This window comes from Poecilia mexicana, unplaced genomic scaffold (genome assembly GCF_051168715.1).
Source record: "Poecilia mexicana isolate PSO_F unplaced genomic scaffold, ASM5116871v1 scaffold_16, whole genome shotgun sequence".
Lineage (NCBI taxonomy): Eukaryota > Metazoa > Chordata > Actinopteri > Cyprinodontiformes > Poeciliidae > Poecilia > Poecilia mexicana.
In genome coordinates, this window is record NW_028263385.1 from 20,456,340 (window position 1) to 20,469,143 (window position 12,804).

The window sequence follows — 12,804 nt, forward strand, 5'->3', positions numbered from 1 at the left end:
AGGGACTGTGTAGCTAAAAAATAAATCTTTGTCACTTTAGCAGTTTTTCTCTGACATGTCCACAAGGGGACTTTAAATGATGGGATCACTACGATAAAAAGTTGTTTTTTTGTAAAAAAAAAAAAAAAAAACTTTGGTATGCGTTATTATATGTAAGGTGACTTCATTGAGAGTGTTGAAGTAGCTCAGACGACAAACTGTAAACTAATAATGGCCATAAACCCACCCACTGAAACGTCAATCATTATAGGACAAACATAAAATGACCACAGTGCAAAAAAAATCTGGGTTTTCCATTTTTTTTATTCTCACAAAAATGAATGCTTATGTTTCTGAAAAGAGACAGAATCTAGAAAACACTGAATTCACAGTTGTCACTTTACAAATGTTTTCAAACATTTTGTGGTTCTTTTTAGGCACTAGGAATTAAAGCATCGCTTAATTCAGAACACAAAAAAAAAAAAAATACATCTTTGGTCCAGTAAGTAATTGCTTTTTTTTTCTTTCTTTTTTTTTTCAAAAATGTAAGAAAATAACACCAGCGTCAATGTTTCATTCCATCGAAACACGCATTTCTGAAACATATAAAGACTTGTTTTCCTTTTACATTTAAATATGATATTAAAGCTACATCTCAGAAATGACCAGCAATCTTACAGATGTTTTTTTGCATCTGAAAAAAACAAAAGAAAAAAGAAAAAAAAAAACATGAGGAGAAATTATTTGTCAGCTCAATCAGACATCCAGCAATACAGGATTGTTTGATTCAAGTCACATTTGGCAAACCAAGATTTCGTTTCCCTGTTCGTTTGATGCGGCGATGATGGAGACACAGGGGCGGCTCAGCTGCAGGGCAGCCAAGTCTGATACGAATTACTGCAGTGCGTGATCTGCGGCGCTTGCACGTGTGCGATGTAATAATTGCTGAAGTTGATGTCCTGCACGTAAGGTGCCGGCTGGTAGTAGCACGTGACGTTTGTCACGGTCGGGATGGCGTTCTGTTCGGCGAGGACCTTCAGCGCCAGCATGGAGATGAGGCTGAGTGTCTGACGCCGCTCGTGGCTCATTAGACACACAGTACTCTCGTTCACAACGTGGTGCAGCGTCATCAGGCACTCGTAGCGTTTGTGCTCCATGCCGGCGAAGTGGTTCTGCAGGTAGGCCTCCAGCTTCCTCTGCTGCTCGCCTATGTCGGGAAAGTCAATGAAAAAGCGGGAGCACATGTAGCGCTGCATCTGCTTCATGTCTGCTTCGGAGGAGGGCGTGAAGCCCCTCACCAGCAGGTGGCAGTACTTCAGCAAGCCACCGCCCCTGATTTCCTCGGGGCTCCGCGTCGCTATGGTCCTCCGGCACAGATGGTCCATAGCTTCCTGGAAGTCGCCGTACACGCTCTCCCCGATCACAGTGGGGTGAAAGCTCTCCGACATGGGGGTCTCCGAGCAGCGGTTGAACAGGAGCAGCGAGTCCAGACAAATCTGGAAGGAGTCCACGCTGAATTCAAACTGCCGCCTCAAAGAGTCCACAAACTTAAGCTCCACATTCTTGCCCGTGTTGTTGGACAGCGAGATGAGGCTCCAGCGGTCCGTGTCGTTGCAGACTTTTACCAGTTTTTGCACATAAGCCTCCTTGAGGGTCAGCGCCGTGATGCGCTCCTTAGAGACCCCGGCTGGCAAGAAGTCCAACAGGCAGTCCAAGACGACGTCTTTCACGAGGCGGAAGGCCTGGTCATCCTTTAGCGACACCCCAAAGATCAGGTCCAGGTCCTTGTAGCCAAGGCCATTTTCCTGATGGAGCACGTGGCTGGCTGCTGAGCCGTTCAACCTCACGTCCTTCACACACACTCCTCTCTCCTCGAGCCTCGCTCGCACCACCTGGACAAAAACAACACGCGATGAGTGACCTTTACCAAATATGTCATTCATTTAAAAAAAAAAAAAAAAAAAGAAAATCACTTAAAGAAAACCATATAACAAAGCATTTAGGCCAAGACACAATTGTAAACAGATTTTCATTTGTTGTGTGAAGAACAAGAATAGAACCAGATTTTACTGTGTTTTCATTCATTTTAAGTTCTCCACAAAATATTGTGGCCCTTATTGTGATGACTAAGTCAAAGTTAGTCATTGTCATTGTCAGTAGTGTGCATAAAAACTATGTCAAGTGAAAACGAAAAACAGGTTTTTAAGAAGGAATTTTAATGTTAATTGTGTTTCCTACAAATATAAAGAGATGTGCTTTCTTTAAGCTGCAGGACAGTGAGAGAGAGCAAGACTTTCATCAGACTACAGGAAGGCTAAACTGAGTACAGCAAAGTTGCGCCGTTTCATTCGGTTTCACTTTTAACCTCTGACTTAAGTAAGATGGTGAAAATGTTGGCAGCTTCTTTTGTTTTATCTCAGAGTGAAGGAAAGAAGCTGAATTCTCTGTAAATACACCCGAAGACGTCGGTTGTTGTAGTGGTCGCTACACTAATCCTCGATATAATGCTGAACTCTGTAACTGTTTTTTCTGTGTTTTTTTAAAGAGGAAAACCATCTCACAGATGTATTTAACTTAAGACCAAGAATAACTTAAAAAGAGCTAAAAAAAAAAAATAAATAAAAATAAAAATAAAAAAAAACAATGTTCTTATAATCTTTTTGAAGAGAAACCAGAATCGGCTAAAATTGTTTTTTGGCTGGCTGAAGATTAAGAAGAATCGGTAATCCGAAATTGTCCACAAAATTCTGATTAGTGCATCTCTAATAGAGCAGGACTGCGCAGTTAACATAATAATTGTATTCAGTCACATTTAGAAACATAAACGTAGCATTTATCAATTTCTTCAAGAAAAACTCGTCATTTCAGTTGTTTTTAGCTTAGAATCATTAATTCAACATTATCTTTATTATCAGAGGACTAATGATTAACACAAGACTGTTACGCCAACCTCAAAACAGTTTTTCAGTTTATTGAAATGTAAACCGCAACTCTACCGAGATAAAGTGCATTCCACCAGCTGGGTTATGATGTAAAAGATAGAAAGCACAATAAAGTCAATACATCTTATCAAAATTATATAACAGCATTATACAGAAGGCTCTCTACCGATGACGTCACAACTCTGCTCTAGAAGATGGTCAACGATTTATGAGACTTCAGTATCGGATACGGTCATATTTCTGGAGAATCATCAATCAATTGGCCACAGATATTAACCAGAAAACTGTGTCACGACTGGCTTAGTCTGGCCTAATGCTGAAAAAGCCGCTTTTTTACCCTCTAATGTTAATTAAATCTATCGAAACAAACAACTTACACTATTTATGGTCTATGGATTCATCACAAGTTTTGCTTTAAAATTTACCTTTAGAGATTGATTCGCAACTACAAATTATCTCCAAAATGCTTAATCTTAAAAAAAAAAAAAACTTTTGGGAATTGGCAGGTCCAAAGAAAACCAGAAATCGTCATCAGCTTGATCAGTGAAAACCTGAAATTCCACCACAGTTATTTAGCAAGCATCTCCAAAGACTTGTTTAAGTAACCCCCACAGCAACCCAGAGGAAATCAATAGATTGTGAAGGCAAGATCAATACCCCTGCTCACAAAAGTCCACCTCATTACCCTCAACCTTAGTCTGAATCAAACTGAAGTGCTGCAAAAAAAAAAAAACAACAACGCAGGGATGGAAAGTCTCCAGGGCTACATCCACCTGGGTCAGACTGCCTTATCAAAGTCACACAGATAAGATTTATAATCCTAACCTGCCACCAAAAGGGAGCACAGGGACACGCTCTGGTCGTCCTGCAATTTGTTCGTCTCTGAGCAGAAGCAACCGAGAGTCAACCGACTTGAAAACAGCAATAAGGATGCGTTCAGATTATGTGCTTAAAGTGCAATAATCTAGTTTAGGTTTCCAATTAAAAGGCATCGGCTTCCGTTTTTGCATCTGTAGGAGGGATCAGAGGTTTATCTCGACGCTTGTACTAACACCCCATGCATCACTGACTGGACATGTCAGACTGTGGTTCTGCTGGGCAAACAACTGCTGCAAAACCATGAAGAAATAAACACCTGCAGCACAAATTAGCTACTGCACGCTCACACGCAATCCTCAATCCTCCACGGCACCGGCCTGTCAGATTAGCGTGTGTTAACGCTCTCTCCCATGGTGATCAGATAACATGACGGCTCTATTTATACATACTGGGTCAGCCTAGAGGCAAACGCATTTTAAAGAAGGGGCAACCCCCCTGGTGCAGGATAATGAGCAGGACAAAACTTGCGACAGCAGCAATTTGCCAGCGAGATGCTTACAGTCTTTCAGCCATAAAGCAGAATGAACTGGGTCCAAACTCCAGTCAGAAGCAATGAAAAAGTGTTTTCTTTTTCTCCTTTTCAGCGCTTCAAGCTCTCCAAGCGATCCTGCACTTAGCAACTCACCTCTCAGTGATGCTTGGATGCAGATGTGATTAACCCCCCCACCATCCCCCCAAAAGAAGTTCAAGTAGAGGTATTAACCTCGTGGCTAAAATTTTGAATACTCCGGGGCTCAAGCTCTCTAGTTCAAAAAAAACCCAAAAAACGTGTGAAACTGAAGTGGATTTGTGTTGCAAAACCCGAGACGTCCAGTGAATGAAATCAGTCAGTTTTTCCTTTGGTCGATTCTAACAAGGGAGAGCCAAGTCATATAATTGGAAAAAAAGAAAATCTATTTTTTTTCTTGTTTATCAAGTGTTGAAAAAGTAAGAAATTCTATATTTTTTGTCAATAAACACACTGATCAATTGCTCTGTTTGTAGTAAATATCAGATCAAGAACTTTTGTTTTGATAGAACAATCTTGTAATTACATCATTTTCTGTTGGATTCAACTATGAATCAAATATTTTGTTATGATAATTAGTCCTCATAGGATAAATGAGATAAACACTACTAATAATAAATCCCCAATCCCAACCTAACATGATATGGATTATTTATGCAGTTTGAACTCATTTTCCACTCTTTTCTTCAATCGGGTGACGGCATGAGTGCAGGTGTTCTCATTATGCCAATTTTTATATAAGAATGCAAAAATGTACATGTATTTTTGTGAGGCTCCTGGCCTGTGGCATGTTGAGTGCATTGGTTTTCGACGCCCAGGATAATGAACAACTTAATGACATATTGGAGAGATAATTCAGCCATTTCAGATATGTTGGAAAAGGGACACATCTAAAACGTGGAGGACAAAGGCTCTTGTTTTACACAGCAGAGAGATGAACATCTGAGCTTAGCAGGGTTTGGAATTGGTCAATTCTGCCTTTGCTCAATAATCAACAGGTGAAATACTGAAAAACAAAACTCGTTTCGACTTGAATATATGCCTGCTAATGATCAGAAACACGTGCTGTGAAGCATAAATGACTGAAAATTTACCGAACAAAATAAAGTTGGAAAAAGAAAAAAAAAACAGAGACTGTATTTAGATAAAAAAGACTAAAATAGGGAGAAAATGCAGGTTTATGATGGTGAAGTTGATATTATAGCAGTGCCACTGCAGTGGGACAAAGGTCCATGCATCCATTCATGTCGTTCCCTGTTATGTCAGAGGAACTGGAGCAGCACATCATCATGACTGATAAAACACACACCGAAACCAGTCATCAGCGTTCAGCCTCCGTTTAAATTAATCTATGCAGCAGATGGTAGATTCGAGAAAGAAAGAAGAAGAAAAAAAAATATACAGGGATTCCACAAATCCAGAGCAAACACAGGAGTCCCCACACTTGGAAATCAAACCCCCCATTTAAGCCTCCCCGCGTTCTTCAATGGACCATTCATCTTTCCACAACCACAGGCACGGACCTCTGGGCTTCACAAAGTTCTTGGGCTCATCTTGAATATATCAGAGCGCAAAATGAGATGGAAAAATGAAGGGAGGGTGTATGGGGGGGGGGGGGTGTCCTGTAACAGCCACCCGTTCATTTTGAAATTCTAACTCTGCAGTTTCTTTTCCAGCTAAACGCAAACCTAAGTATCAGGGGATGCGAAATGTGATCTGACCACACTGTTCTAGATCATATAGGCCATGCAAATGAAATTTACAGAGAGAATATGTAAATACTGGCTCCATATATTCAATACATTCTTGGAGAATTTTGCTCGTTCTCATGGAATAAAGCTAATTAATCTCTATTAAATTAAATTTACTTAAATTGAGGATTATCTTGAGATGAAAAAGAGTTTTTTTAAAAAGAGAGGAAATTAAGTTCTGGGTGTGTCTAAGAGTGATAAAAGACCACCAGGGGTCGTTGAGGACTTTCAAAGCGAATAACTAAGTTACTGTAAATTATTCATTTAAATTTGAAGCTCCAGCCAAATGTATTCAGTTTACAGGCTTAATAATAGATTATATGTTGTTTTTGAGGGGGGGTTTTCAGCGGACTAAATTAGTTGTTTGTAAACTTAACTAAACAGATCTTCCCACTGCCTCTGCTCGAAATTAAAAATAAAATGTAAAAAGAGAGTTGGGAGTGTCGGATTACCATACCTGGACGATCTGTCGGGGTTGCACGGACAGAGTGGGGAAGTTTCCTCGGCCGTGGATGGGGACAGCCTCCCCAAGGATCGAGTCCAAACGCTGCACCTGATCCCACGACAACACACAGAACCTCCGAGTCTGATCCAAAGCTCCAGACATTTCAGTCCCAACTTTTTCCCCCCCGACTTAAATGAAAAACAAACAAAACAAACAAAAAAAGGATGGAATTAAAAAAAAAAAAGATATATATTAAATAAACAATTAACAACCAGAGAATCTTCTTCCAAAATCACCGATATCACCGCGTATTCCTCTCGGGGTCAGCGGCTGGAGCAGGTCTGGTTCAAAAACTGGACGCGGTGGGGAGAAAGAAAGTTTTAGGATTGACCGAGATCAGCAGCTTCCTCCTGCCCTGTGTGCCGCTGAAATCCGGTCAGTGTGCAAAGCGCCGATTCATAAGGAAGGTCCTGGAGGCTTAGAGAGCCTCCTTATTAGCATGGGCCGCAGTGATTGGCTGCTGCGTTTGGTCATTGATTATGGACGTCCTGCATGCAGGGAACACCCTCCATCTGACGTTCGGTGACAGCTTTCTGCTGCTCCTCCTCCTCCTCTGCTCTGCAGCAGCTGCATGCTGGCACAGTTTTCCCCTCCGATCATCAGGGATCCCGAGGAGCATTACCTCAGGCCCAGACTACAGCTGAGCCCGAGTCTGACTTGAGTCTGATAAAAAAAAAAAAAGTAATATCTGGGATAAGACTGCAGCTGCTCGGAGCAGAGGCGGCGCAAAGTTATTTGAGGGCCTGAGCAAGTTTTAAAGGGGGGCGAGGAGGGGCATCACACGCTCCATGATGAAACACTTTTGCATTCTGTGATTTGAAAAGAACTTGCTATACAGCTAATTAGTGACTCAAATTCCTTATTTAATTTATATACTGAAGCGTGAACAGTTAATAATTTACTTGCTATAGACAAGGTTTGTCGTTTCTCCTTCTTTTTGCATCTCAAGTACAATGAAAGAAAGTATTTTAAAGTTTGTTTAAATTATTGGCAGAATGCGAAGCCTAATGAGCCACAGCTTAAAAAACCCTGAAGAAAAACAAAAACAATGTCGCTTAGTAAAAAATTTATTTAAAAAAATAAAAGATGATTTTATTTTAAGATGAATTCAAATGTGATAGCCCCAGATGTTTGGGCTGTCAAGCAATAGGACTTTTTATGTTGGATGATATGGAAATTCATCAGAATCAGAATCACAATAAAATCTGTGATTATAATTTTTAATTATTTTTTTTACTTCTCTACTCATGAACAGTTAGCGTATGCATGAAACGCTCTTGAAACTCATACACAAGCAGCTGGCATTATTAATTTGGCTGTAAGCTGTGCCTCTGTCAACAGAACGTTCAACTTTGAAGTTATTTGCGAGTGTGATGTACGACCGCTGCTGTCGTGGGAGAATTGACGTCAGGACGGGACCTTCTGCAGCCACAAATCTAATGATGCCTCATGCCGACCCTGCGGCAAATACAAACTCCACTTCTGCTTATGACAAGGGCTGGCCAGAAGCCACGTATTAAAGAGATAATTTGGGATTTTGGAAATGAGGTTCTGTTAAAAAAAAAAAAAATTAAATAAAAAAAAAAGTAGAAGCAGTTAGTATATTTTCAAATCCAGATCAAGAAAACAGTGAGTCAGAGAAGGCCAAAAGCAAACATCTAATGTCTTGAAAGTGCTTGAACCTTTGAAAAGTCGAGTAGTTCATGGAGACGCTGCTATATTTTGCATAGGATGGTCATTTACAGAGAAGCCAAAAGTGATTAACAAAAGAACTTTGAGTTTCCCACTTTAGTTTGAATAGATCCTTAATGAAAATGTGACAATGCTTCAAAAGGTTAATGAAGCACTGTTAAGTTTTTGAGATTGGTCTTACCTGACTTTGGTACAGTTAACTCTTAGCCAAATAGGTCTGGTCTGGACTTTACTCCACACTGAAAGGATCCACCAGCAGTTTTTACATTAAGATATGTCCTGAACTCAGATTTGTGTCTAACTAGGAGATGGAGGAGACCAGAACCCAGTGGAGGAGCTGCGCATCCCGTCTGGCCAGAGAACATGTTTGGATTCCCAGAATGAGCGCTGCTGGCGAGAGGTTTGTTAGAGATTCCCTCTTTCACCCACTTATTAATAGAGAAAAGTAATGGATGAATGGATATGTTCTTATTGTTTCAATGTCCTTTATCTGTCATGAGGCTCAGCTTACATCTCCCATGGGGAGATTTGCATGTCTTAACAGGTACAGTAGAAACCTGTGACCTTTTGGACTTTGATGCGTCCATCCATCAAAACAAACTCCCCACACAAAACGGCTACTAATTTTATTTGCTCGGTGTTGCTCACAGTCAGATAACCTTTTCTTTGCCCTCCTGGTTTTCTCCGCTCTGCCTCTTTTTCTGTGCAGCAGGTTGCGTTTTATTTGCTTTGGTGCCTTTTACAAAGACATTCCTGGGGTGAAAACAGAACGTTTGCGAGCTTTTCTCCCAGGAACTGCAAGTGTGGCACCGGTTTGAGGCGGGCTTGTCTGCACGTTTCTTGAGTGTCCAGAGTCTCTGGTCTTCTGTGACTGGCCTGCGGTCGGACCTGCCTTTGTCTTTACGCCTCATCTCGTCTTAAATGGAGCCTATTACGGGCTTAAATACCCTAAATGTCTCATAATGATGGACCTGACTCAATCATAGACATTACTCACAATAGCAGACATTACTCCCTCAGTGATGAGATGGGCCTTTGGATTGTTTCTGTTTATTCCAGCAAACAGCAGAGGTGGGGAATTTCCCCTTTTTAAGATAATAATTAAAAATGTCCCCCCCCCCATCAGCTCATCATACATTTCCACACTGCATGTTTACAGGCCCTTAAAATGTTTACAACAGACCAAAGTTCATCCCGTGTTGTTTCAGCAATGCAGCCATTAAACAGACACAATCACATGCGCCAGTTCACGTCATTATCCTCTCTCCAAAACACAAGGGTGTGTGTGTGTGTGTGCGTGTGCGTGTGCGTGTGTGTGTGTTTGTCTTCTTCTGTGTTTCATGCATGTTTCAGCTTGTGTCCACAGCTGGAGGCTAACAGCTTCTCGCAAACCTCCGAGGACTCAGGCGGTGATCATCAGGCTTTGGCTTTTTGGTCTCCACAGCAGATCACTTGAAGCACTGTGATGTCAACACCGCGCTGTTTCTGTGGCAACAACATCCACGGCCGCTGAAGAGCCAGGAAGCGGCGTCTCCAGCCGAGAGTCCTGCCGAGCACACGAGACACATCATGCGTCATGCGACTATAAATAACCACCCTCGCGGTACTCGTGCATTCTGGGAGAAGAGCCGTCTCTTACCTGAGCAGGGATGAGAAAAGTTTTTTAAAAGCGTTTGGTGGTGGGGGCGGCGGGCTGCGGATAAATGTCAGCCCCTTTGACATTCTCACGTTCCCTCACAGCTTCGTGTAAGAGGGAGCGCTGTTGATGTAGAGGCAAGATGTTTATTCAATTGGCAAAAACAATTATATCTTAGGGTTTAAAGTGACGTACTGTTGAAACGCTATGAGCAGTTTTGTATAACTCTCTGCAAGTTCATTTAATGTAAATCCAGATTAAAAGCTGAAGCTGACAGCTAATCTCTGACGGGCCACGACCAAAGTGGATTTCTATTATTGTGAATCAACTCTAGTGTCAAAAACATCATTACTCTGTTTTACAAAACTTTTCATTCATTATCACAATTTCACTGGATGGTTATTTACACAGGAAACGGAGCGTTCCCCCTGGGACCTTCCCGTACTGAGAAAGGAACATGCATAACGTTTCTGATCAGAGTGTTAAATAGGAAAATAAGGCAGCATAAAGAGTTAGAAACATTGGTCTAAATGAAAACTTGTTGATTTTTTCACCATATTGCATTTATTTTACTCATTTCTCTTCTGCGTTTGCAGTCGTAAGACTTTCTCAAAGAAAGATTTTGTTGGTGGAGCGCCGAGTTCTGCTTCGATTTCCTGTATAAATAGTTATTGACCTCTGAGTAAAACTACCACGTGACGATGGTTTAAAGGTTAAGAAAACAGTCATCCATTGCCTGCTGGGATGTTTTTGAGTTTGGAGTTGTTTAAAGAAGGCTTGGATTAGCAGTTAGCTTCAGTGCCCAGAAACGCAAATGAAAACCCCAAGGCAGTCATTGTTGTTGTAACATGATTTTTTTTTTTTTTTAATCCTAATCTTCAAAAATAGAAATAAAAAATACACAATTTTGCAAGTTTTCTATATTTTTGACTAAGGTTTTGTCACAAAATGTGACGTTGCTTTGGTACTGTAAAAGTCTGTTTGGGTGCTCAGGAGGTAGGCGTTTGTCCTGTAATCTGGGTTTCCGGCTCAAAGCCCCATTCAGCTCGTCTCAAGTTTTGTGTCCTTGAGCAAGGCACTTCACTCACCTTGCCTGCTGTTGCTCTGGCTACAGTGTAGCATACCACCATCAGCAGCATGAATGTCTGCATGAATGGGTGAATGACTCCCCCTTTGAAGTCCTCTAGACTAGATGGCCATTTACCATTTGGATCTGGGGGCCTTTTTGTCTTCAGCCTCTGTGACCAATTATTCTCAGAAATGGACGACTTGAAACCTTGGAACAAAACTTAACCTTTAAAATTCTGAACTATCCTTTACCGCCCCCACGTTCCTCCATTTAAAGCAGATACTGCAATCTGCTGGATGCTCTGTTTATCCCTCAGGTTGACATCCTGCTGGAACTAGAATAACTAAGACTGTGAGCCTTGTAGGTGCGGTGAGGAAGCCCGTATTTAAACACACCTTCAATAAACTGTACATTAGACCAACTTTCTTACCGGAGATGCCCGTGAGCAAACAAATTTAAGACGTCAGTCTCTGGTAAATAGTTTTAAATTACCTTAGTGAACCGGTGTTGTTCCGCCTAGTTAGTTAAGAAGTAAAACGACGTTAGTGTTGCATTTTTCTGCTGTGGAGCAGTGAGAGGAAGTGAGTGCACCGGTGCAGAGGCGCAGTCTTCTTTCTGTCAGCCGCACAGACACGAGCAGACGTCACAGCGGGTTGTAAAAGCGTGGCTGGAAACTGACACTGACAAACAATGAGCGCTTAAGTGTCACCGTGATGAATTGTGATACCACTCCGTTTGTCACACTGGATGAGTTGTGGAGGTAATTTTCTTACCCGTCTGTCAACTTTCCTGCAATTTCAGTGAATTATTCCCCCAAGAAGACTTTTTATTTATTTATTTTCTCCCACCCTCCCTCGTATTTTGACGCCGATGGACGTGTTACTGAAGGAAACTGAGTGTTTGCTATAGTTATAGTGCGTCATGTGAAGCTTTTGAACAGCTGAAAAACAAATGTAGCAGCCGGGATTTACTGATTCGAGTTGATCCAAATCTCTATTGTTTTCAACTCTGACTGCCCAACATGGCAGACGGAGGCCGAGCGGAGCCTTCAGGCTGGACATGATGGATCCAACCATCCATAGAGAGAATAAGAGTGCGATAAGAGTCCGTTTACTTTGCCGGATTGCTCCATATGACAAATCTATGGGACTTGAGGGCCAAGATTACGCAAGCAGTCGTGCTGCTGACGTCAGACTCCCGTCTCTTCCTGCTTGATTTATTACAGGAGTGCTTTGGAGCACAGATAAGGGAGATGCCGAAAAACATAAAAACATCAAAATATGGCAGAGACTCAAGTGGTATCACTGTGTAGAAGCGCCGCAACCTGTGTGAACGCCTTCTAGGGCACCGTCAAATAAGGTTAAAGTAGAGAATTGAGCTAAAAGCTGGCAAATTTGGTGGTTGGCAATTGCTGAAGTAGATTAAAGAAAACAACTGCTGTTGCCTGGTTGTTGAGATAATAACCATGATGCCAGTATCTTAACTGATAAAACCTGGAGTTATAAATACAGTGGCTTGCAAAAGTACACTTTATCACATTACAACCACAAACTGCCTCTTATTTTATTGGGATCTTATATAATATATCAGTCAGCAGTAATCAGTTAAATGCAAAGTGGCAGTGAAGGGACGCAAGGTTCACAAAAAGTAAAATAAATCAATAAAAAATGGACTTTACCTTTTTATCACCGTCATTTATTCTACTGCTACTAAATAAAATCCTATTCAAGCAGCTGCCTTCAGAAGGCATCTAATAAGTAAAACACCCAGCTGAAATCCAGCTGTCCTTTACTGGAGACAGGGCCACATTTTACATTAGTAAACAAACAGCAGCATGAGAACC

At 41.4% G+C, this 12,804-nt stretch overlaps 1 protein-coding gene across 1 annotated transcript; it reads right to left on the minus strand.

Annotated features, from left to right (window-relative positions):
* Positions 1-285: 285 nt before the first annotated feature.
* On the minus strand, positions 286-7,204 carry tent5ba (terminal nucleotidyltransferase 5ba). The gene is made up of 3 exons (XM_015010505.2): positions 6,801-7,204; positions 6,517-6,692; positions 286-1,871 (listed from the first exon to the last, which is right to left on the minus strand). Exons 2-3 carry the CDS (start codon positions 6,664-6,666, stop codon positions 843-845), a joined length of 1,179 nt encoding a protein of 392 aa, XP_014865991.2. The 5' UTR covers positions 6,667-6,692; positions 6,801-7,204; the 3' UTR covers positions 286-842.
* Between the last annotated feature and the right edge of the window lie 5,600 nt (positions 7,205-12,804).

Excerpts from the sequence above, each read along its gene's own strand:
- tent5ba (XM_015010505.2), bottom strand. The coding sequence starts at position 6,666 with ATGTCTGGAGCTTTGGATCAGACTCGGAGGTTCTGTGTGTTGTCGTGG. Across the intron at positions 1,872-6,516 it reads AACCCCGACAGATCGTCCAG|GTGGTGCGAGCGAGGCTCGA; the intron begins GTATGGTAATCC and ends GTTTTTGTCCAG.